Source organism: Podarcis gaigeae (assembly GCF_964106915.1).
Source record: "Podarcis gaigeae genome assembly, chromosome: 14".
NCBI lineage: Eukaryota > Metazoa > Chordata > Lepidosauria > Squamata > Lacertidae > Podarcis > Podarcis gaigeae.
The window spans coordinates 13,008,179-13,034,935 of NC_139690.1; the positions used below are offsets into that span (position 1 = coordinate 13,008,179).

General features: G+C 42.7%; 1 protein-coding gene across 25 annotated transcripts in view; it reads left to right on the top strand.

Annotated features, from left to right (window-relative positions):
- The window catches only part of SEMA6D (semaphorin 6D), a 415,862-nt gene extending 408,798 nt beyond the window's left edge, over positions 1 to 7,064 (top strand). For all 25 annotated transcript variants that reach the window (XM_083712525.1, XM_083712528.1, XM_083712515.1 and 22 more), the window contains one exon: positions 2,554 to 7,064. In XM_083712525.1, coding sequence (XP_083568651.1) covers positions 2,554 to 3,860 — 1,307 coding nt within the window. In that variant the 3' untranslated portion in view covers positions 3,861 to 7,064. The remainder of the gene's footprint in view (positions 1 to 2,553) is intronic.
- The last annotated feature ends 19,693 nt before the right edge of the window (positions 7,065 to 26,757 follow it).

Below are 26,757 nucleotides of genomic sequence, written 5' to 3' on the forward strand. Positions count from 1 at the left end.
ACAAACCACACATAACACTCTTCTTTGTTTTAACTTTCCCACTGTGCTGAATAACACAGTTAGGTGCATTCTGCCAAACTAACATTTTCTTAACGGTGCAATGTCTGTGGTTGCTTTAAATAAAAACAAAAACCTGCAAGCTCTGATATTAACGTGCAAGTTTGATTTTTTCCCTTTTTAAATACTATTGTTTGATCTTCTAGTACAAAATTTAATGCATTCTATATTATGAAAACTACTAATACCTCTCATTAGCCAGATGGTTTTTAAATGATGCTCTGTTCCAAAAGTTCATTACTCACTGAAGTCTAGGCCTTAAAATGCGTGGGTAATCTTGACTTCTTTTTTTAAGCTGCAGAGAATACCACTTCCAAAATAGCAAAGTGAGAAAGCGTTCCTTTTGGAGGAGGGGGGGTAAAAATATTAGCATAGTTCTAACAATGCAAATCTGCACATTATAGAGTTTTGCACAATATTTGCATAATCCTATCTCACTTTTGATTCTGATTCATGAGTCGGGCAGGAAATTGAAAGAGAAATCCTTCCACAAGTTATTAATTGCAGCTTGGCAGTGTAGCACCTTCTAACCTCAATTTTTTAGCAGAAATTGTTAATGTTAATACCACACCAGCTACTATTTATGAGTCTTAAAAGGAGATTTCAGGACAGAGTGTGTGCATTTGGATTGGCAGAGTGTAGTAATGCTACTCATGTAGTCCAGTTCTCCAGATTAATAGACACAGAGGTGCAGGTCACAGATTGCCAGCCTGTCAGGGAAGCCTCCTTATGCTTGTGATGGCATCTAGAACTGACAGCCATTAAAGGCAGCCATGGAAAGAGAGCCTTCCTTCTAGCCTTCCTGGCCTGCAGAGAGGTAGATCTGCTGTCTGCTTACCCCCATAGCTATGATTTGCTTCCATTTGCAAAAGAAAATGACCTCTCCAAACTGGTAGCATTCCCTTTTCTCTCTTGTGGTGGCTCCTCTTGCCTGCAGTTGGGAAGGCAGCGTAGCAGAGAGGTTGGCTATTTTCTCAGTCATTTAGGAATTGTTAACTCTGCTGTGTAACAATAAGCCACCCTGTGAGGGTTTTTTTAAAGCTTATTGTTCATTGTTTTGCCTTATTAACTGAACGGTGGTTTAAAATATCTTCTTATACTCTGCCCTGAGATCAATTTGATAGAGGGCAGGTCGTGAATACTTTCATAAATAAAATAAAAACCAGCTGCCAGACAGAACAAGGAAGGCAAACAGCTGCTGATATTGTAGTTTCCTTGGTTTCTGGAGCAAGGAAAAGCATGGCACTGCTATAAGGACGAGTAGGCAACATCAGTGCGCTCTCTCCTCTCAGAAATATAGATAGACCTAAGTAAGAGCTTGACCAGGTCTCTGCAGGTGCCTGTAATAGCTGTAAGATCCAGAGCAGAGGTGGAGACCATGTGGCCCTCCAGATGTTGGACTACGTCTCCCATCATTCCAGTTTGTTGGCCATGCTGACTGGGGCTGGTGATAGTTGGGAGTCCAACAACATCTGGAGGGCCCCTGATCCCAAGAGCCAAGCGGGTGTCAGGGAGGGGTGCAACTGTAGAACAAAACCCCTATTAAGAGGGCAATGTGAACTGGTCAGCAGGGTTCCTCCAACAGCCATGCTCTCCTTGATGCTGGTGGTCAGATTTCATAAGTTAGCTAAGGGGCCCAGAAAGGATGAGTGGAAAGACCAAACGACAGCAAGCCCATGCCATCATTTCACATCCTTCTGATCTGACAGCCCAGCATAATGGCACGGCAGCCTCCTGAGCCAGCAGAAATATTTATCTGGGCACAGGGGGCAAGAATGAAGGGAAGGGCAAAATCTCCAAAATTGGAGGGGGGGGGCCCCTATCAGGATTGTGGGGTTGCGCCACCAAACTATAACTCCACCAAACTGGACAACTGGAGTGCTTTCATTGGATTGAAATGATGGACAAATGGATTAGACATCCATATTATCACAGAGACTTTGCATATTAATGTATATGCATGATGCTGTTCGTGTAAATTGGGGAAAAATATAACAAATGTAGGATAAATTATGGTGGAGACCAACCCTAAACACGTTCAGATTTCAATGAAGACTGTTTCGTATATGGGTGCAATCATTGCCAACTTCAAGCAATTTCAGGTTAGGATTAAGGGTTAAGGTTAGGGTTAATGTGAGAGTTATGAACGTGCTTCAACCTTCTCCCATTAAAATAAATAGAAATTGTGCTGGATTGTGCCCCCTATGTTTTTAGTCTCCACCTGAATTAGATACATCAGAAACCACTTAGCAGTTAAAAACATCTGTTGGTATATGTATATATACACCACTAATGACTCCCTGAGGAGGATATCCATGTCAGAAGACTTGTGATTCCTACCCCTACTGTGCAAATCTCTCTCTCTCTCAAGTGCAGTGGTGCTAGGTTTCTGTTATGTCTGGTTAGTACTGCAGCTTAAGATAAGCAAGCTTTGTTTTACGGTCATGCAGAATAAAACACGCTCTAATCTCTCCATACCACATGTGTTTGTTGTAGGTGTCAGGTGGGAAGTCCAGTCAGGAGATTCTAACCAAATGGTGCACATGAATGTCCTGATTACATGCGTCTTTGCCGCCTTTCTGCTGGGAGCCTTTATTGCAGGCGTGGCTGTTTACTGTTACCGGGATATGTTTGTGAGAAAGTCCAGGAAGATACACAAAGACGCAGAGTCAGCTCAGTCCTGTACGGACTCGAGCGGGAGTTTCGCCAAGCTGAACGGCCTCTTCGATAGCCCAGTCAAGGAGTATCAACAGAATATCGATTCTCCAAAGCTGTATTCAAACTTGTTAACAAGCAGAAAAGAGATGCCGCCAACGGCCGACACAAAGTCCATGATGATGGTGGACCATAGAGGCCAACCGCCAGAACTGGCAGCTCTTCCAACACCAGAATCCACGCCGGTGCTGCAGCAAAAGACTTTGCAGTCTATGAAAAGTCAGATGGACAAAGCGCAGAACAACCTCAGTGCTTCTAGAAAAGAAACTTCTCTGAAGAGCCCTCAGTTTTTCCCGTCCAGTCCTCCACCTCATTCTCCTCTAAGTCACGGACACATCCCCAGCGCTATTGTTCTTCCAAACGCCACCCACGACTACAACATGTCCTTCTCAAATTCCAACGCACACAAAGCAGACAAGAAGATGCAGAACATGGACCACCCGCACACAAAGTCATCGGGCAAGAGAGACCACAGGAAGTCTGTGGATTCCAGGAACACCTTGAACGATTTCCTGAAACATTTGAACGAAATGCCTAGCAACCCCAAAGCCATTATGGGAGACCTCCAGGTGGCTCACCAAACTTTAATGCTGGATCCCATGGGAAACATGACTGAGATCCCACCTAAAGTTCCCAACAGGGAAGCCTCTTTGTATTCTCCTCCATCCACCCTTCCGCGAAACAGTCCGACGAAACGGGTGGACGTCCCTACCACGCCGGCGGTACCCATGACCTCTTTGGAAAGACAGAGGGGCTACCACAAAAATTCATCGCAGCGGCATTCTATATCAGCCCTCCCAAAAAACTTAAACTCGCCCAATGGCGTGCTGCTGTCGCGGCAGCCTAGTATTAACCGTGGGGGATACATACCTCCTGGAGGAGGCTCAAAGATGGACTACATGCAAGGGGCACCAGTGAGTGTCCATCTACAGCCTTCCTTGTCTAGGCAAAGCAGTTACACAAGCAATGGAACGCTCCCTCGGACAGGGATAAAGAGGACGCCTTCCCTCAAACCAGACGTGCCGCCCAAACCCTCGTTCGCTCCCCAGACGCCTTCAGTCAGGCCACTGAACAAATACAGCTACTGAGACTTGCGTATTCTGTCAAGAGGTGTGGGATGGTGTTGCAGGACAGACAATAAGACAGTGACTCGCTTGTCATGAGAAACACACACACACACGGAGAGAGAGAGAATGAACAAGCCGCCAAAGAAACTGTTCTTACTCCAGCAACATCTGGGCTTTTGCCACACACCTGGCTTAAAGCAAGGCTCAGCTTGCTCAACAGATTATAACAAAGGAAGGTGCTGGCCCTTCACATTTCTTTTGTTTGGAGCAGAGGAGACATGTAGCACAATGGGAGGGGGAACTACCTGAGCAAAAGTACTTGGGGAGGAAAGGGGGAGGGGGAAAAGATCTGCGAGCAAAAATACTTGAAGATAATAATAATAATAATAACAATAACAATAAAATGGGGTTCATTTTTAGACTGCCATAATGTGTAGTCTTCCCATGAAATGTGAACATTTTAATATGTATGCATTTGCCTTGCCTCTTGCACAAATGTCAGCAAATGATAATGTCTCAACAAGTATGTTGGTTAATAAGCAACTTGCTGAACTTTGGTCTCTAGTCCAACTGTAGCATTTTTCTTTTCCTCCAAAGGATGACATTTTTGTTTATGATGAGAATAAAGGTGTTTGTGTGTGAGGGTGTGAGGGTGTGTGTGCGCACAAAGCTAGGAGGTATTCAATCTCATTGCATCTTTTAAGTTACAGAAACGTTTATATTTGAGTTTGACTAAACAGACAGATGGCTCTGGTTCAGATTATTTTGGATTGAATGAGGTGTACAGCAGATCTCATGTGGGAAGCTTTGTGCTGTCAGATTTCTGCCCTGGGCAGAACTAGTTACTATGTGAAATGGTGCAAATGTGCTCATTCTAAATTATGCTGCTATAGAGTCAGATGTCTAAATTCCAAGTGTAGCATTAATAGAGGTCCACGGCAGTAGGGATGGTTAAATCAGTCCATTTTGGTTTCACGTTTTCCTGATATTCAGTTCGGCCAATTTCTGCAGCAGTTTGGAAATTTTTACTTCAGAGAAATGCAAATTCCAAAGGATTTGCATGGTGCTTTGGGAAGCACAAATTAAGGTAGGTTAACATGAAAATGCGAACCAAATTGATTTCTCCCCCATCTCCAGTGCTCAGCTGGTCTTTCAGTCCACCTGACTTCCCAACCTGAATGCAAACTTCAGAACTTCTAACTGTTCTTCATCCAGAACAAAGTTTCCATTATGGTCAGACTCTCTAGTTCAAAAAGCAGTTCATTTGTTTGTTTTTAAACACCGCCTTCCCCCAAACTGAGACAAAATAAAGGCAGGGGGAATGAGAAGGGCAATGAAAGAGGGAAATACGACATTCCCAAGTAGAAAAGACCCTAAGAGAAAAAAGGAGACATTTTCCAGATGCAAAGAATTGCTTCATTGGCCCCAAACAAGCCAGGGCTGTTCATGTACCCACCTGTATGTAACGAACAAGGAATTGAGGAGCAAACCTATGGCTTGTATATTTGCTTAGCCCAATGGGGGATAAGAGGAACTACTGCTCCCTGCATCCATGGCAAGTGCTTACACCATCCTCTCCTAAGCTGGTGTCCTCTGGATGTTTTGGAGAACAACACAGCCATGCTGGCTGGGGCTGATGGGACTTGCAGACCAGAACATCTGGAGAGCACCAGGTGGAGAAAGGCCGGTTTACACCATCATAGCGTGGCCCTCCTCACTCTGAGATGTTTACGTGTGAGCCATGTCCCTTTTCTACAAAAGAAAAAGACAGAAGAGAAATGTGGAATAAGATGTTCACATTATTAATATTATTTTGTAGCCCTTTCCAACAGAAATGAAGATACATAAGTAAGGCTTGGCAGGATCCGCCCAAGAAAAATTTGACAGTAGTGCAATCAATTTGTTTAGCTTGTGGTTTCTCCATAGTCATGCCGGTAATGACAATATTCTGTAAATATCCTGTGTGTTTACCTGGATCTGTGCATTTTGTGCCTTATTCATGAAAATGATTTTCTTTCCTTTTTTAAAAAAAGAAAACCCTACACTAAACCCCTGTCAAGTGTTCTCGGTAACAGCACATCACAATTCCCCACATGCCAGCTGTAAGTTCTCTCAACAGTATCCGAAAAGATGAAAGAAAGAGGGGGGGGGGATATCCCCACAAGAACAATTAATTAACAATGAAAAGGCAGCCTCTAAGCTGAGGAGACAGCAGCATTAAATCAACCTTTTTCGCGCTAAACATCCCACCCCTAACTAGCTTAAGGATCAAACAGTTATAATGTGAAATCATATGAGGTTTCTGGGGTAATGGAACACCTGCTAAAGCTGAGCACGCTTCTTACTGGGCTGCTATGGTACGTGTTTGCAGCTGATGTTCATCACAGATGGTGATCTTAGCTTGCAAATGATGCCCTAGTACTTGTATGTTGAACGTTGCCATCAGCATGTAGCCCACACAGGGGGATAGTCATGAGCTGATAGGACAAGTACCTTCCATCCAAAACACTGGCTTCTATTTCATGTTAAGGGGGGAAAGAAAATATCTCCGTCTCTCTCTGTCTCAAATAAAAGGGATCCTTGTTCCTTAATATATAGAATTATTCTCCCATTTCCATTTTGTATGTTGACCATTGAAGACCTTTACTTCCCCCTCCAAAAATACTTAGGATCGTTTCCCCCCCCCCCACCTAAAAATATTTTCACTCTTGCAACTAATAATTTTAAAATGAGAATCAAATGACAAAAAAAGAGAATTGACTTCACTTTACAAATAGTAATGAATAATACATACTTGTGTGAAACGGAAACATAAATGTTATGTGAACCCAAATAACTTTCTGTAACATTGTGCTGCCTTGTTAGATGGTAATGTGAGTCCGCTCAGTATTTATGTTGAAATCTTTTTAACATTCAACATAGTCTTTATTCTGTTAATTTATAATTTTTGTTGGGTTTTGGGTTGGGGTTTTTGTTTTTTTTAATTAAAAAATAAATAAAAAACATGCTTTATCCATTTGTGCAAAGGTAAATGCAGATTGTATCTTTTTTAATGGTACAGCTTATAAAAGTAACCCTAAAAAAAATGAAAGCTGCTCTATATGGTCTATAGAGTACTTTAACATGTATAGATATCTTGTAAACTTGTATTGTGGATGTGTAAATAATACGTCCTTTTGGGTTTTTAACACCGCATGTAAAGTCAAAATAAACTATTCAAAAGTAGCAAGCATCTCACTTGATTATACGTTTAAAAGCAGTGAGCATAACCCAGTCTCCATGCTAAGCTTTTGGGAATGAATGGGAAACTGCACATAGGTAGCTGCAGCCCATTACCATTGCCCTCTGGTCAGGAACCATCTACCGAAGTGAGTAAAACCATCCATGCTGGGAGGAGGAGTTCATTTCATACAACACAGCACCTGCCATCTCCAAGAACCCACTGAATTGGTGGCGTTACGTCTTTTAATGCAGCTTGCTGTTATTTTCCTAGGACTTGCACATACAACCTACACATGCTAGTCTTTTAACCCTGTTTCTGAAGTTTCAAGATGGGCAACTGCATTTACCTCTGTGTCTTTTCACTGTTCATACCTGATGCATAGAATAGGCAGGGATACTGGGCATATTATGACACCACTGGTCCTCCAGATTACAGGCATTGATCCATATTTGGCCCGTGGCATCCTTGGGCAGCTGCTGGAGCCACATCACCCTGACAGCGTGAGTGCCAGTCCTCGTTGTCACCACCAATATCGAATCCCAGCTGCCATTTTGTTTTCCCCTTGATGCCCCAAATTAAACATGCTGTCTGGATCGTTATGGGAATTATGAATGACAACTGGCATCTTCTTACAGTTAAAGAAAACAGCCTACCACTCTGCTATGCTACAGGTAATCCATCTACACAGGAGAGCACCCATCAAAGACTCCTTCAAACACGGAGCCAGTTCTGTCCATAGTAATCAGTTGGAGTCATTCAGAGATTAGCCAGCCCCTATCTGTGGCACTGTGGTCTAAACCACTGAGCCTTGGGCTTGCTGGTCAGAAGGTTGTCAGTTCGAATCCCTGCGACGGGGTGAGCTCCTGTTGCTCAATCCCAGCTTCTGCCAACCTAGCAGTTTGAAAGCATATCAAAGTGCAAGTAGATATATAGGTACCATTCCAGTGGGAAGGTAAACAGTGTTTCCGTGTGCTGCTCTGGTTCGCCAGTAGCGGCTTAGTCATGCTGGCCACATGACCTGGAAGCTGTCTGCAGACAAACACCAGCTCCCTTGGCCAGTAAAGCGAGATGAGCGCCGCAACCCCAGAGTCGTCCTCAACTGGACCTAATGGTCAGGGGTCCCTTTACCTTTACCTTTATCCGCATCATCCAATCCATTTGTCTGTGGATCCATTCCCCACTCCAGAATATCTGTCTATCTATGGAAAATAATTCTTTTTGAATACTCAACCCACACACATGCACAAAAACCTTTATGAAAGTTTTAAAAAATATATGAAAGAATTAACCCATTGGGGAACAAGGTTCTGGAGCCCAGCCTGTCCCCTGCTGTGCTAACTTTCTGTTTGCATTGAGTTGCTCATATAAGGGAGCATTCATAAATGTGTTCCGCCATCTGCATGCGGTGTGAAGTGGCACAGTCCATTTTCCCACCTCTGAATTCTCCTGGCCTCATTCTGCTGCTTAAGGCTTAAAAAGGGGTTTTGTAACACTAGTTGCACAGTGTTCCCTGAAACTGAAATGCTAACAAATCCTGACTGTGTGAGTGGAATGTCTATACTGAGCCTTAAATAAAATTCGTGGAGAGTTCTGATTTTATTAATGTACGCTGAGCTGCCACAATCTCAATGACTTGTAGGACAAGCATGCATTTGATCCCACGGGCACCCACATTTGTTGTGGGAGGCACATAATTTGTACAAGCAGTGAACACAAATTCCCACTACTGCCTCCCAGGGCTCTCTTGGCCAGCTTTTGACAACTGCTGTGCCACCCATTTCATCCAGTTTCTTCAGTGGTGCTGAATTTTACTGGTATAATTCTTCTAGAAGCAAAGGTAAATCTACCAAAGGGATCAAATTTCCTGGTTCTTTTGACAACAAGCACTGCATATTTTCAGGGGGGAGAATAAAGAATAAGGGATGCTAACCTGAGGAGGCGGGCTGAGTATGAAATGCAAATACATGGAAACTTAACCTTCAACTTTTTACAGGCCAAGAGATGTGCACTTGTTTAAAATTAAGTTCATATTAAGTTCATAATACTGTTCTGTTCATACATACACCAGCTGAGCAGCAGGGTACTAAGAACTGCTTTTAAAATGTCAGTTTCCTTTACAGAAGAGACAGCCGAGTATTTACGGTGTCTTTCCACTGATCTATTTATTTCAGAAGTCGCCAACATCGTACCCCCAAAGCAAATATGCTTGCAAAAATCCACAAAGCATGAGACCTTATTTGCTCTTCTACATTAAGTATGGCTTATCAAACATGACCATATTTCAGTAAATGTACAGATTGGGTACCTGCCCACCCACCCATCCGAGACAGAGTTGTACAAAGAGCTGCTTTCTGTCAGTATGGTGAACAATGTCTACACCATTTTGTAGTCCTGCCTTGTTTAGATGTGGCAGCCATATTGTGTTATGCCACACCTCCATTTTTGTGCCCATGACACTGTCTCAAATTTACATATGTGCCCACTGACCCCGAAAACTTGGCAGCATATAGTGTATTTACAGATGGTAGATCTCAAAGAAGTAAAAAAAAAACCTGGACAGTTAAGTCCAGTCAAAGCTAACTATGGGTTTGTGGCGCTCATCTCGGTTTCAGGCTGAGGGAGCCGACATTTGTCCACAGACAGCTTTCTGGATCGTGTGGCCAACATGACTAATCCGCTTCTGGCACAATGAAACACCATGACGGAAGCCAGAGCGCATGGAAATGCCAATTACCTTCCCACCACAGTGGTACCTATTTATCTACTTGCACTGGTGTGCTTTCAAACTGCTAGGTTGGCAGGAGCTGGGACAGAGCAATGGGAGCTCACCCCGTTGCGGGGATTCAAACTGCCGACCTTCCAATCGGCAAGCCCAAGAGACTCAGTGGTTTAGAACATACATCTGTATCAAAGAAGCATGATACGGAGATGCAGAAGGGAGCACATAAGCATTGCCAGTTTCTCACCAACATCAGGGTCAAACTTAATTATTCCCCTCAAAACTCTAATTGTGGTTCATCTATTGCTATTTAAAAAAATAAATGCAAAATAATGAGGGCTATCCTCTTGGGGAAATAGCAGCTTCAGTTGGGTACTTTTTGTAAACACAGCATCATGGGGGGGGAGGAGGTTCACCCATCCTTCACACACAGCATAGTTCCCATTCTGATTCTCCACTGCCACTAGCAAATTTAATCTCAAGCAGCAGCAACGTGGGACTTCACTATATGCATCATCTGATTTGGCCCTTAGTCCTGTCCTTGTGATTTTAATCCCTGTTCCAGAAACCAAAGTCTGCCACTCTTGCAAAATTAATCTCGGACCAGAGAAAATCTGCACAGAAACACACTTTTTAAAAAGGTAAGTTATTTGACCTTTAGGGTCTCAACCCAAAGACTAACAGAACAGCAGACAGAGGGGGAAATTCCATGGCAGAGCAAGCACCAGAACCAAAGCCCTAACAGCTTATTTATGGTACTTCCTTCCACCACCAGCCCCAGAGAGACAGAGGGCCTTACCGGTAGTGGCGCCCTCCCTGTGGAATGCCCTCCCACCAGATGTCAAAGAGAATAACAACTACCAGACTTTTAGAACACATCTGAAGGCCGCCCTGTTTAGGGAAGCTTTTAATGTTTGATGTATTACAGTATTTTAATATATATATTTTTTGGAAGCCACCCAGAGTGGCTGGGGAAGCCCAGCCAGATGGGCGGGGTATAAATAATAAATTATTATTATTATTATTATTATTATTATTATTATTATTATTATGGTTAATGGTAAGGAATAAGTTCCAGATTTAGTGTAGTTTAGAGCACAGTGTCTGGGTTTGTTCATGTGTGGCAAGAGAGTCCTTATCCATCACATTTGGTCCTCTCTCTCAAAAGAACCAAGGGGCATGGGCTTATTCAACTTCTCCTCTCACAACAACCCTGGGAGAGGAAATATCTGAAGGGGAGAAAGAGACTCAAACTCCTTTTGAGATCTAACCAAGTGTGCAACATGCATCCTGATTGGAAACATTGGGTCACAGAATACCCCACTTAGCCCGATACTCACAGTCTTGCTCTCCACTGAGATGATTATATAAAGATTTTGCAGCTTAAGGTCAGGGTGATAATAGGGCCCTAGCGATGCTTTTTGTCCGATTCTGACCTTGCCCAATGTCAGAGACGGGAAACAGAGCCTTGAGTTTTGCTTCTTTTCAGTGCTTGTCTGGCAATTTTGAGAGCCTCCCATCCCTGATATGTGAAGGCCTTCATCATCTTGTCTGATAGAGAAATAACGTACTCCGAGCAAGACAAATATTAGAGCGGACATTTCAGAATTTTTTTATTGATTGCATGCATACCCTGCTCTTTCCTCCTAGAATTCCCCTCACAGAGCTACAGTTCTAGGAGTAGTTGAACAGTCAATCCTTCTTCCCAGGGAACGGCAGGGGGTCCCCTAAGAACTCTAAGCACCCTTAACAAACTACAGATTCCAGGATTCTTTGAGGGAAGCCATGGCAGTTCAAAGTGGTATGCTACTACTTCAGATGTACAGCGCACATGGGGCCTGAATTCAGTAGCAGTTAGTATGTAATTACATCTAAAATTGGAATCTGAAACACATATTGTCATGGTAATGGGTGCAGGGTGACCACAAGCACTAGTATAGACCTTTCTCTTTTTGAAGGGCTGACAGTCCTCCATTTGAAGGAGTCCTATGTTTGAAGGTCCTGTATATCTGAAGGAGCGTCTCCATCCCCATCATCCAGCCCGGACACTGAGCTCCAGCGCAGAGGGCCTTCTGGCGGTTCCCTCTCTGTGAGAAGTGAGGTTACAGGGATCAGGCAGAGGGCCTTATTGGTAGTGGCACCTGCCCTGTGGAACGCCCTCCCACCAGATGTCAAGGCAATAAACAACTATTTTACTTTTAAAAGACAACTGAAGGCAGCCCTGTTTAGGGAGGTTTTTAATGTCTGATGCTGTGTTGTTTTTAATATCTGGCTGGAAGCCTCCCAGAGTGGCTGGGGAAACCCAGCCAGATGGGCGGGGTATAAATAAATGATGATGATGATGGGCTGTCCAGTAAGAAATAATTGTAAGAAGGGAGGGCAGGCAACAGCAGTTAGCAGTTGCACAGTGGACTGAGAAGGGACACACACTGGCTGGTCCCAATCTTCTCCGCTAAAGGAGTACAGTGGTACCTCTGGTTATGTACTTAATTCGTTCCAGAGGTCCATTCTTAACCTGAAACCATTCTTAACCTGAAGCACCACTTTAGCTAATGGGGCCTCCCACTGCTGCCGTGCCACCAGAGCACAATTTCTGTTCTCATCCTGAAGCAAAGTTCTTAACCCAAGGTACTATTTCTGGATTAGCGGAGTCTGTAACCTGAAGCATATGTAACCTGAGGTACCACTGTAATTATTTCTAAATCTGCATCTGGGGCAGGCCATGGGAACATCTCGGCTGGTAGAGCACGAGACTCTTAATCTCAGGGCTGTGGGTTCAAAACCAATGTTGGTCAAAAGATTCCTGCATTGTGTAGGGGGCTGAATTGGACGATCCCAGCGGTTCCTTCCAGCTCTACAGTTCTATGATTCTAGGATGCAAGTCTTAGCTGCAAGTATTTAAAAGCAGGCATGGCAAGGCTAACGACTGAAGCACAGAGATGGGTGGAGGGGGAATAACAGTGCGAACAGTGTCAGAATCAATAAAATAATGTTTTGATGCCTCCAAAAACTCCTGTGGAGAAGGATCATTAGCAGAGACCCTTCTATGTGTGTGCCAACTTCTGCAGTGAGGTGGATGGCAGCTGGCGAGAAGGCGCTCTCAGTTGTGGCACCCCATCCATGCACTTTTGTCCCCTTGCAAGTTTACCTGGCACTACTTTTTAAATCATTTTTTGTGCCAAGCGAAGACATTTTCTCATTTTTCCAGCTGCAAATGGTTTTCATTGCTTAGAACTTTTAGCCCTGTTTACTGCACTTTTATTGTTCTAATTGAAGATAATAACAAAATAATGCTTTTAGTTCATTTATTTATCATTCTTATAAAGGAAAAGTGGGGGGGGGGGGACGGAACCCACATGCCAATCAAGCAATTGTTGTCTAAAACCACTACGTGTCCTTGACCCTATAATTGTAATGGGCTTAGTTTCATTTAGTTTTGCTTTATTTAGCTAAAAGGAGGACAGGTCTTGCTTACTGATTATATAGCGTTCTCGTCCCATGCTAGCATTGTTTCTGTAACCAGCATGAGAACTGACAGCCTGACCTCCGCCATTTCTCTTATTTGTAATGTTTCCGCTAGGCCATTAGTAGCAATTTCGCACTGCTTCGGTTAAATTGTTCACAGACATTTGTAAGAGGTGAAATATATTTTAATGCACAATTACTCACTCTGTTTCAGCCAGAGTATACATATGTATATTTGACCCTGTAACTACTGCTGGCTGGCTGTGAAGGGGCCATTAAGGCCTTTCAACTCAATGAGTACTAAGGGACTCATTAATATACAGGCAAACGACATGATAGACGACGAAAGCTATTACTCTCTATCCTGTTATTGTGACACTAAATCCAGGTAACTGGAAAATTTAAGCAAAGGTTGCAGCCCACAGTAATTCTTCCAAAAGGAATAAAATGGGTGTTTGGCTCCAATGGCAGCTGGCATAGGTCCACCACGATCAACTACCTGTTTAATGCCAGTTTAAAAACAAACTGTTCCATATATATCTCACAACCACCATTCCCTCCTTACCTCCTGAACCATTCACTATATTTAGTTTGTATTTTGTACAACAAAAAAGTATCAGTGGGCTAATCCATGGGTAGGCAAACTAAGGCCCGGGAGCCGGATCCGGCCCAATTGCCTTCTAAATCCGGTCTGCGGACAGTCCGGGAATCAGCATGTTTTTACATGAGTAGAATGTGTCCTTTTATTTAAAATGCATCTCTGGGTTATTTGTGGGGCCTGCCTGGTGTTTTTACATGAGTAGAATGTGTGCTTTAATTTAAAATGCATCTCTGAGTTATTTGTGGGGCATAGGAATTCGTTCATTTTTTCCCCTTCAAAATATAGTCCGGCCCTCCACAAGGTCTGAGGGACAGTGGACCGGCCCCCTGCTGAAAATGTTTGCTGACCCCTGGGCTAATCCAACAGATATGCACGTGCTTGGCAAATTAATATTTCAACCAACTATCTGGTCCAAAACCTACTGTTTGAGAAGCGACTCCTAGGTGACATTGAAATTTTGCACTGGCTCACCTGAGCTTCGTGAAGTCTTGATGCAGAACTGCGGCATCCGTTGCCAAATGCATGTATGATCCACTACCACCCACAGAATAAAGCCAATGCATGGACTTAAAATAGCCATCACACACAATGTCAGACATAATGCTGTCCAACAGCTTTGTGTTTGATAGTTTGAAATCCCTTTTTGTACCAATGTATTCTTGCCATGTGAAAAAGAACAACAGTGAATTAAGTGTTCCATTGGTTTTTAAAGTCACAGGACAAAGGGGATTAAGTGTGCATAGGCTGTCTCCAGCAAAAAAGAAGGGGGGCAAGTTAAATGGCATACGAAGTCAACAAAAAAGAGGCGGAGGAGAGCAATTTGGATTGGTCTGGAAGTGAAGCATCTTAGACAGCTTCTTAAAAAGCAGAGACATCACCTTGCCAACTAAGGTCCGTATAGTTAAAACTATAGTTTTCCCAGTAGTGATGTATGGAAGTGAAAGCTGGACCTTAAAGAAGGCTGATCGCCAAAGAATTGATGCTTTTGAATTATGAGAGTCCCATGGACTGCAAGAAGATCAAACCTCTCCATTCTGAAGGAAATCAGCCATGAGTGCTGGCTGGAAGGACAAATCCTGAAGCTGAGGCTCCAATACTTTGGCCACCTCATGAGAAGAGAAGACTCCCTGGAAAAGACCCATATTTGCCATGGTAACAAGCAGGGGCAGACATGGAGGGGGAAACCAAATTCCAGAGATACCTTCAGTAAGCATCCTTGGGTATCACCCAAGGGGTGCACCGCTACTTTAGCTTTTTTATATACACTTCTCTGTCCCAAGATTTAATAACTCAGTTCTAGTGCTTCCCCCTAAAGGACAAAATGGCTGTTTGGATCTGCTCCGAAATTCAGCAGGAGGCAGTTTCCCCTTTATATAGCCTGCTAAGCGATGACAAACTTAGACAGCATCATAAAAAGCAGAGACTTCACTTTGCCGACAAAGGTCCGTATAGTTAAAGCTATGGTTTTCCCAGTAGTGATGTATGGAAGTGAGAGCTGGACCATAAAGAAGGCTGATCACCGAAGAATTGATGCTTTTGAATTATGGTGCTGGAGGAGACTCTTGAGAGTCCCATGGACTGCAAGAAGACCAAACCTATCCATTCTGAAGGAAATCAGCCCTGAGTGCTCACTGGAAGGACAGATCCTGAAGCTGAGGCTCCAATACTTTGGCCACCTCATGAGAAGAGAAGACTCCCTGGAAAAGATCCTGATGCTGGGAAAGATGGAGGACACAAGGAGAAGGGGACGACAGAGGACGAGATGGTTGGATAGTGTTCTTGAAGCTACCAACATGAGTTTGACCAAACTGTGGGAGGCAGTGGAAGACAGGAGTGCCTGGCGTGCTCTGGTCCATGGGGTCACGAAGAATCAGACACAACTAAACAACTAAACAACAACAACAACCAAACTCTCTCACATTTCTCCAATGAAAATAGGGGCATCCAAAGGAAAAGTGGGACATTCTGGTATCAAATCAGAACCTAGGTTGGCTTTTGTAAATGCATCATGTTAGGGGGAATTGCATACAAGCATATTTATATCAGGGGAAAATTGCACTAAAAAGCTGATGAATTTTCATGAGGATTTATTTTATTTTATTTTTTTAACAAACTGATGTGGAAATGTGCAGAACTGAATTTAGACTAAACGACTAAACAACAACAAGTCAACGAAAAATTTGAGTTTAGACTAAACGACTAAACAGCAACAAGTCAACAAAAAAGACGGTGAGGAAAGCAATTTGGATTGGTCCGGAAGTGGAGCAAGACCACTAAAGATTTATAGAAGGAGTGGGAAACCTTTAGCCCTTCATATGTTAACTAGAATTCCCATCAGCTCTAGCAGGCAAGGCCAGTGGCCAGGAATTATGCAAGCTGTAGTTTAGCAACATCTGGAGGGACAAAAGTTACCTAGATCTGATTTAGGAAATGGATGGATAATTTTTTTTAAAAAGAGCAGTCAAATCCAGATGGTTCACACACACCCCCCACTTTGATGAAGAGGGTTCAATTTTAACTGAGGAGAACAGATAAAGTCCACAGGTAACAGAGATAATTTCTCTCCATGTGGGAAACAACAACAACAAATTATGTATTTCAATGCCGAAAGATCTGTGTTGGGCGCTTATTAGCTACTAGGCCGAGTTCAAGGTTTTGTTGCTGAGATTTAAAGCCCTAAACTACTTAGGGCCAACATAGGGTAACTAGTAGACCACCTCCTTGAGTACAAACCAAACTGAGCTTAAATATACTGTAAGGAAACCCTTAAAAGTTCTCCAAAAGCAGTGGATTATCATTTGTTGACAATTCAGAAGTGGGCCTTCTCAGTGATTACAGCTGCTTTTCAGAATACCCTACTTCCGGTCGGCGCCAGCGTTTTAATGGCGGTCTTAGCCTCGAGCTCCGAGGCGAGACTGCTCTGCGAGTTCGGGTCTGACCCGCTACGGCGAGCGGGGGACCCCTAAAATCGCAGGCGCTGAAGCCTGCGAACAAGGAGACTCGGTGGGCACCTTTGCGCCCCCCGGTACTGCGAAAGAGCCTTTTTAAAGGCTCCGGAGCGGCATCGGGTGTGAGCGCGGTGCTGAGAGTCGCTACCCAGCCCGCAGAGTGAAGCCGCGTCGCCATTAACGGAGAGCGCCGATTCCTTCCTGAAACTACAATTGGCATCGATACCCGTGAGTAAGAACTTCAAAACAACTATTAACGGGACTTAAAAACTTGGATTTGGCTGAAAACGGGAGGCATTAAATCAAGGAAGTCTGCCCCCCGGAAACTGCATGTTTAATCAAGCAACGAAAAAATCAAGTTGTTTTTATATGACAAGTGCTTTTTAAAACTACAAGCCCGACATCAAAGAGTAACCTCCCCCCCTTTTGGGCAGGAATAGGGGGGGGAAGAAAAAAAGAGACATTATTAACCTGCTGAAAACATCAAGAGAAGTTATCCCCCCTCACCGCTAAACCCCCCTGGTAGGGGCTGCCTGATCAGAGTTGTATCGCCGGAAAAAGGGAACTGTCAAAAGGGAGCTGTCAAAATCGGACGGCAGATGTGAATGACTCTATTTGACAAAAAGTAACGGTTTTGGCTTATTTAGAAGATTGTTTTACCTTGATACAAAGTAAAGTTCGTGTTGGACTATTGGATTTGTATCGATATATGCTTAAAGCTTCTTTGTGACTTTCACTTTTGGGATACATTTTACTCCCCCTAGAGGGAAAGAGAGACATTGTTCCATTGGAAAAAATAACAGTGGGATTTTCCACTTAAACCTTTCTTGTGAGAACGACCTTGGCTATGAGCAATCCAGTGGAGGAAATATCAACAAGGGCCAGAACAAAAGCACAAGCACAAAAGAAAAGGGCCTCCACGGCAGGCTTACCAGCTGCACAGGAAAGAGTAACAACAGCATCAATGGATTCTATGACACAGGCACTGCTTAAAATAAACCAGTCTCTAGAGGCATTGACAAAGCAATCCACAGACAACTCCAAGAAGTTGGCAGAAAATTCCAGAAAATTGACAGAACTTACAACAAGATTAGACCTGAACACAACAACGATATCATCTCATACTGACTCCATAAATAAATTAATACAGGAAAATACAGAAACGAGGAGGATAGCCGAGAGTGCTCAAAGTACGGTTGAGGAATTTAAAGGAAAATTTGTTCCAATTGAGAGGAAAGTGGGTGAACATGATGCAACTTTGGCTTTGATGGAACTTGAGAGAAAAGGGAAGAATCTGAAGCTGAGACTTGTCCCTGAGGAAGAAAAGGACGACCTTAAGGAATTCCTCACAGAGAATATTCATGGATTTTGGTTGGAGGACTGGGAAGGAGAAGAAGATTTTGAGATAACCACAGCCTTCCGGCTGGGCAGGAGACAAGGCAAAAAGCCGAGGGATTGTCTAATCACATTAAGATCCAGAGAAGAGAGAGACAAAATATTAAATCTACATTTTCAGAAGGCATTGGTGATAGGAAACTCTCAAATACAGATTTTTAAAGACATCCCCCGTTATATCTTGCAAGTAAGGACCTACTTTAAAGACCTTGCTGACCTGCTGAAGGGAAATAGCATCCCATTTAGGTGGGAATTCCCACAAGGATTGTCCTTCAACTTTAAAGGGAGGAAGATAAAGATCAAAACAATACAGGACAAGGACCAGTTTTTGGAAAGAAACTTTGAGGACTTACAAAAAGGGACTGTGACCCTAAGAGAACCAACAGATATTTCAAATCTATCATTTGGACTTACTTCACCACCACCAACCGAAGAAGAACAATTATTGGGTGCGGTCGGAGGAACAGATACCCATCAATAAACAAAGATGTCTCTGCAATTATTAACCTGGAATTGTAATGGTTTGAACCTTCCCCGAAAAAGAAAACAAGTTTTTTACATTCTAAAAAAAGAACAATTGGACATAATATGCCTCCAAGAAACACATATAGCCAGGACCCACAGGAAGCTTCTGATAAATAAGAGACTAGGATTGGAATTTATATCATCAGATAAAGTCAAAAAAAGAGGCGTAGTGATGTACATTAAAGAAAAATTGGCCCCAAAAATGATATTTAAGGACGAGCAAGGAAGATATTTGGCAGTTGAAATTCAATCACAAGGAGAAAAACTTTTAATAGTAGGGGTGTATGCACCTAATGAGGGGAAGGCGGAATTTTTCAAGAAACTGCATGAGACTCTATCAGACTTTATGGACTATAAAATTGTAATGATGGGCGATATGAACGGAGTAGTCTCCACAAACATGGACAAAGCTCAAAGACTTGTGATATCCAAGGACGGGAGACTACCAAAGGCTTTTTTTGAAATGACCGACAATATGGACTTAATAGACATTTGGAGAACAAGGAACCCTCTAGAAAGAGAGGGAACCTTTTTCTCCGAAGCAAAGATGACATGGACTAGAATTGACCAAATTTGGATCTCCAGCAATCTGGCATCAAAAGTTAAGAAGATAGAAATCTGCCCAAAAACCTGCTCCGACCATAATGCTGTAAAAATGGAAATGAAACAAACAACGGCGGGAACATTTCGATGGAGAATGAATGACACCCTCTTAAAAGATGAAGAAATCTACAAGAAGGCCCAAAAAACTTTAAGAGAATACTTTGAGATAAATTTAAGAACAAATGTGGAGAAAAGAACAATCTGGGATGCAAGTAAAGCCGTGATGCGTGGTTTTCTTATTCAGCAGAATTCCCTAAAGAGAAGAAAGCAAAAGGAGAGGGAAGAGAAAATCCTGGAAAAAATAAAGGAAGAAGAGAAGAAGTTAAGATCTAAACCAAAGTCACAAGAAATATTAAGAGAAATAAAATTCTATCAGATGCAATATATGGAACTGATGAATCAAGAAATAGAATGGAAGATAAAGCAGATGAGACAAAAGACATTTGAATCGGCAGATAAATGCGGGAAACTGCTATCATGGCAATTGAAAAAAAGACAAAAACTGAATACTGTAACATCTTTGGAAGAAGATGGAAGAATAATCACTAGACCAAATGAGATAAGCAATTGTTTTCAAAGCTTCTTCAAAAAACTGTATGCGCAAGGCCCAACAAACGAGCAAGAAATAGAGGAATTCATCAAAAAATATGGACTTTCAAAAATCTCAGAACAGAATAAGATGACCTTTAATGGGAGAATAACAGAACAAGAAATAGAGGGTGCCATTCAGAATATGAAATTGGGGAAATCTCCAGGACCGGATGGTTTAACTGCAGGATATTACAAAATGTTAAAAGAATGGTTGATTCAACCATTGAAAGAAGTTTGCAATCAAATTTTGGAGGGGAAAAAGGCTCCCGAATCGTGGAAAGAGGCATTCATCTCACTTATACCAAAGACAGAGACTGGCAAAAGCCAAGTAAAAAACTATAGGCCTATATCACTGTTGAATGTGGATTATAAAATTTTTGCAGACATTCTGGTAAAAAGATTTAAAAGAGTGCTAGTAGGGGAGATTCATAAGGACCAAACAGGCTTTCTCCCAGGGAGATATATGTCAAGTAATGTGAGAAATATTTTAGACATTCTGGAACTGTTGGAAATGGACATTAACAAAAAGGCAGTTTTGATCTTTGTGGATGCGGAGAAAGCCTTTGACAATATCAATTGGAGTTTTATGATGAAGAATCTCCAGGGAATGGGGGTAGGCCAAAGATTTCAAAATGGTATAGGTGCGATATATGCAGAACAAAAAGCAAAATTAATTGTGAATGGTATGGTGATGGACGATATATCAATAGAAAAGGGTACACGACAGGGATGCCCTATGTCTCCCCTCCTGTTTATATCTGTCCTGGAGGTTTTGTTAAACATGATTAGAATGGACCCGCTGGTTAAAGGTATTCAGGTCGGAGCGAAACATTATAAATTAAGGGCATTTGCAGACGATTTAGTTCTAACATTACAACAGCCAGAGGAGAGTACGAAAAGAGTGTTGGACCTCATTGAGATATTTGGTCAAGTGGCAGGATTTAAATTGAACAGACAAAAAACCAAAGTGTTGGGGAAAAATCTGACACCGGAAGAAAAAGATAGATTTCAAAACGTAACGGGTTTGGAAATTGTTAAAAAAGTTAAATACCTGGGGGTAAACTTAACATCAAAAAATGCTAATTTATTTAAGGACAATTATGAGAAATGTTGGACAGAAGTCAAAAGGGATCTAGATATATGGTCTAGACTGAAACTTTCCTTGTTAGGCCGTATAGCTGTTATCAAAATGAATGTATTGCCGAGAGTGTTATTTTTGTTTCAGACTCTACAAATTCTGGACAAGATGGAGTGTTTCAAGAGGTGGCAAAAAGATATATCTAAATTTGTCTGGCAGGGCAAAAAGCCCAGAATTAAGTTTAAGATCTTAACAGACGCAAAAGATAGAGGGGGGTTTGCCCTGCCGGACTTGAGGCTCTACTATGAGGCAGCAGCTTTCTGCTGGTTAAAACAATGGCTACTTCTTGAGGACACAGACATCTTAGATCTAGAAGGTTATGATAATAACCTCGGCTGGCATGCGTATCTGTGGTATGACAAGGTGAAAGTGCATAAGAGTTTTAAAAACCATATGGTACGGAAGGCATTGTATAATGTCTGGATCAGGTACAAAGATTTAATGGAAAATAAAACCCCCAGATGGTTATCACCAATGGAAGCAAAAGCAGTTAAAAAACTTAACATGGACTCAAATTGGTTAAAATATGATGAAATGTTAGAAAAGGATGGAGAAAAGTTTAAATTAAAGAGCTATGAAAAATTAAAACATAGAGTTAGAGATTGGCTACATTACCACCAAATAAATGAAGTGTTTAAGCTGGACAGGAAAGTAGGATTCCAGAGTGAAAAGTCAAAGCTAGAAACGGAACTGTTAGAACCCAATACAAAAAACTTATCTAGAATGTATAACCTGCTGCTGAAATGGAATGTACAGGATGAAACGGTAAAATCAGCTATGATTAAATGGGCACAAGATGTTGGTCATGACATTATGTTTGCTGACTGGGAACAGTTATGGACCACCGGTTTGAAATTCACAGCATGTACTGCTTTGAAAGAAAATATTATGAAAATGATTTACAGGTGGTACATGACTCCAGTCAAGCTTGCTAAGATCTATCATTTGCCCAACAACAAATGTTGGAAATGTAAGGAAGCTGAAGGAACCTTCTATCACCTTTGGTGGACCTGCCCAAAAATTAAGGCCTACTGGGAAATGATCTATAATGAAATTAAGAAAGTCCTTAAATGGACGTTTTCAAAGAAACCAGAGGCTTTTCTTCTGGGCATGGTGGGCCAATTGGTACCGAAGAAGGATAAGACTTTCTTTATGTATGCAACCACGGCAGCAAGAATTCTTTTAGCAAAGTATTGGAAGATGCAAGAACTACCCACTCTGGAGGAATGGCAGACGAAGGTGATCGAATATATGGGATTGGCAGAGATGACCGGCAGAATCCGTGACCAGAGGAAGGAGGCGGTGGAGGAAGATTGGAGAAAATTTAAAGTATACCTTAAGAACTATTGTAAAATATCGGACGGTTAAGATGTCGAGAGGCTAGAAACAAAGAACTACAGCTGTAAATCGTAAATTAAAGGGGGAAACTTAATGAGAATATATAGAGAAATTGACTGAAGGGTTGCTGACACATTATAAAATAATGATGCAGAGAAGGGGAGGTATGGGGAAGTCATGTTTTATGTATTTGTTTGTGATTTGTTTGTTTTTCCTATACCCTTGTTCCTTGCTTTTTTTTGTTTTGTAAAAACAATAAAAAATTATTATAAAAAAAAAAAAAACAGAATACCCTACTCCAGGTAATTTGGGAGACGACAACAACAACAACAACAACAGCCTCTAAACACCTCTTAAAAACTTATATGTTTACCCAAGCTTTCCTGAACTCTAACTCATTTTATTAGGCTTGCCATATACCGAAAAGTGAAAAATCCCCACCCAAGTTGTTGAACTTTTGGGGGGAACTTTTCTCCCAAGAAAATAGTTCTGGGGCTTTTTTTTTTTTGTAATTCTTATGGATTTGTTTATTTTTTAATTACTCCCCTTGCTATCTGGGTTTTCCTGGGCATTTTGCTAATTCAGCAAAAATCTGCCTGCATCCCTGTTGTGTCCAGGAAAGTCAATGTATGGCAGCCATAGTTTTATTCTCTATACACTGCTCAAAGCTATGATAAATTGTTTTCTTCTGTTTTAAGGAAATTTTATTTAATGTTACTGTTTCTATTTTGTTGTTCTTGTGCAAAGCACTTGGGGATTTTTATTATATAAAGTGCTTGGCGAAGACCTTTTTAAAATTTCAGGGAGCATTTTAAGTAATTGTTTCTGATTTTATGGCTAATTTCAACTGATTTTCATCCTGTTGCAACCCTGTCGTGGGCACTGCTTGGAAACAGCATATGCATTGTTGAATTAAGTAGCTAAACAGATCATGAATAAATAAATGAGTAAGTTTATAGGTATCACAACCTAAGGCTGGCTTCAACACTCCTTTTTCAGATGGGAATAATTGGTGAGGGAATAGTGGTTGTGTGGCTCAGCCCTTATAGACAAGTTTGCAGGGAGAGAGGAGATTAGCATAGACTCGACTTAGGACATGTGGGGCCTATGGACATTAATCGTGCTGAAACACAACACAACACAAACACAACAACACAACAATTTAAATTAAATGGTAATAGATCAAGAAGGAACCACCCAACTAACCATAGCTCTTACTAGGTTCTTGCTCAAGTAAACAGGAATAGTGTATCTGAAAAGCACTCCAAGGGGGGGGGGGGAGATTTATTTATTTATTTGTAAGGTGCCTGACTCATATAAGCATTTCAATTAGGTTCATTAAGGAAGTTATTACTTGTTAATTGAATAGCAACAGACTGCTAAGGATCACTTATGGTGCCCTAATAAGTATGTAAGAGAGAAATCTCCTTGTGTAATTCCATCAGCAGTAAACTAGTGTAATTAGATTCTTACTAACAAACTCAAATTGCCAGAATGTTGAACCAGATAATTGGCATTTAGGAAGATACCTGGAGATATTCCTTGCAATATCAATTAACATACTTACTAAATGACAGCTTAAACCCTTAACAAGTGATTTAGACCCATGGGCTTCTGGTAATCTGGATAGATGATCATTAAGTGCTTAAACAGCACCAGGAGTGGGGGAATGCAAAAGGACAACTGCTCTGGTCACTCATATCAAGGGGGGCAGCCAAACATGGAGCATTCCAGCTCTGATGGAAAATGCAAGCCATGGCCTAGCCCAGTGATGGCCAAACATGGCCCTCCAGCTGTTTTTGGACTACAACGCCCATCATCCATAGCTAATGTAGGGATGATGGGAATTGTAGTCCCAAAACAGCTTAGAGGGCCAAGTTTGGCCATCACTGGCCTAGCCAAACAGTCTTGCACAGATGCTGCCATTCATTCATGCTCAAATCCTCATTTGTATAGTGGGAATGGTGCACTTTTACCCAGCAAATACAATGCAGCTAAGAGAAGCAACAGCACTGTCGCCGCTTCAAATGGCACAGTTAGAAGCATTCTCAGAAGTTGTTCCAAAGCTGTGAGACCCCCTTCCTCTAGAGATTGATCTACACATGCAGCAATGAGGTGGTAGAATTTTGTGGAGTGGTAGAACGGACTGTATCGACTGGGGAATGCTATTTTTGAATACTGCTCTGGGTAAATGGCTTGCCTATAAGTAGAAATCTAGGGTGTCACTCTCTAATGTGATCGAGTTTTGTTTTTAAACTTGAAATTGGGGGGGGGGTTTAAAGAAAAATAGGACTGCACTCAAAATGGCAGCCCCATTCTACCACTTGTTCTATTGCATGTGCTCCTAGGGCCTAGTAACCAATTGGTTAGACTACTGAAATGCATTATCATTAAACACTATATTCCCCTGGAGAGGCCCTGGGATGCTGTAGGCCTTCCCTGACCACTGGTCCTGTTAGCTAGGGATCATGGGAGTTATAATCCCAAAACATCGGGAGGGCTGAGTTTGCCTATGCCTGCTGTAGGCCGTAGACCACCTGGTTTATGTACCCATTGGGCCACAGCTCCAATTATTGTGGTGGAAGTGGTATGCAAACTGAGGGAAATAACACCCCCCTCTTTTTAAAAAACTAGAGACATGCAACTACGGTAGGTCATCACAGACAGGGTTGTGAGATAAACACTCACTTCACATATAACCTAATGTGCATGGTGGAAGGAAGGGACTGGTGTCTCTCCTCTTCCATGAACATTAAAAGCATAAGAAGAGCCTCCTGGATCAGGCCTATGGGCCATCCAGTATGGCATTGTCTTCTCAAAGTGGCCAACCAGATGCTTATAGGAAGCCCACAGGCACAACACAGACTTGCTTGAAATGAGTTGCCTAACCAGCGGGTTTGGCCTTGCTTTTGTGTACCCTCCAAGCATTTAAAGCACACCTGATGTCATGGTCCCATTGCTGAGCCACAACGTGCAGAGCTCCGTAGAGCGGGAGACCAGACAACTAGAAGAGTCACTGAGGTGTACTTGCCTGGGTATAGAGTCAGCATCCAAAGTCAGGTCCAGTCCCAGGGTCAGGTGAACGGCAATCTATGTGGTCAGACAGTCCAGGGATCAGGGACTCTGTTGATCATGGGGTCAACAAGACGAGCAGGAAGCAGCAAGTGTTGTTACCAGCGTCTGCTGCTAGAAGCTCTGCTCCAGAAGGCTGAAGCCAGCTGGTTCTCATCATCACCTTCTCGTCTGTGCCCTTGAAGACTGATCAGCTGCAGGTGGAATCACTTGCGTGGTGAGTTCCCGCCTCCCACCAGTAGGAATAAAGACACATGACACTGTTATTTTAGGTTAATGGGCTAAAATTGGCCACAACTTTATTGGTTACAGGTGATGAGCGGTAGTGGCTTAGGCATTGGTCTTATCCGACTATCCAGCTTCAGCCTGTTTGCTTGAAGACCGGGAAGGGTTAACACCAGCAGGGGGAGCCCTGCTGATATACATCAACTAGGAGCTCCCCCGGGGTCACTGCTAGGGGGTGGACTATAGGCCCTGACCTCCATAGGCTTCGGACGAGGCCACACACCCCAGAATCCTTTATCGGACTACCCTTCAATATTTGGGGGAGGTGATGGCACTCCTCCCCCCCACACAGCTACATAACAATACCCCTACCAATGCCTAACCACCAATGCCGAGGAAGATGTGACGTTTTGCTACGAGGTAGGCGAAAAACCAAGTGGCTGGTGCCAATTTGCCAAGTGGAAAAAAATTCCTACCAGGCCCCTTAACGGTGACCAACCAAGGTCCATAGCAAGGTCAGAAGGGGAACCTTGAAGGGTGGGTGGGTGGGAAACTACAGCAGCTGAGCGGCCAAAGAGGGAGATCCCGGGCCGTGCTAGTCTTAAATGGGGCAAGCCACACCCCCTGAGCCAGCCGATTGGCTGGCCAGGGGATGACGCGGCCCGAGGATTTCCCAGATCGCGCGGAGGCTGGGAGTGTGAAGCCTACAACAACAACAACAACAACAACACCTCCTCCCAAGGTCGGAAGTGGCTTTCTCCCCCTTCAGACTGCTGTTCAGCAGGCAAAGCTGACTCCTGGCCCATGACTCTTGAGAACTTCATTCTTTTTTTGGTTCTATCCTCAAGTATTTTCCCTAAGAAAAGCCTAGCCAGTGGTGCATCTAGTCTCATAGTGGCTAGCCAGATGTCTATGGGAAGCCCACAAGCAGACTCCACATCTGTAAAAGCCTAGCCAGTGGTGCATCTAGTCTCATAGTGGCTAGCCAGATGTCTATGGGAAGCCCACAAGCAAGTCTCCACATCTGTAGTTTGCAGCAACTGGTATTTAGAAACATACTGTCTCCAGCAGTGAA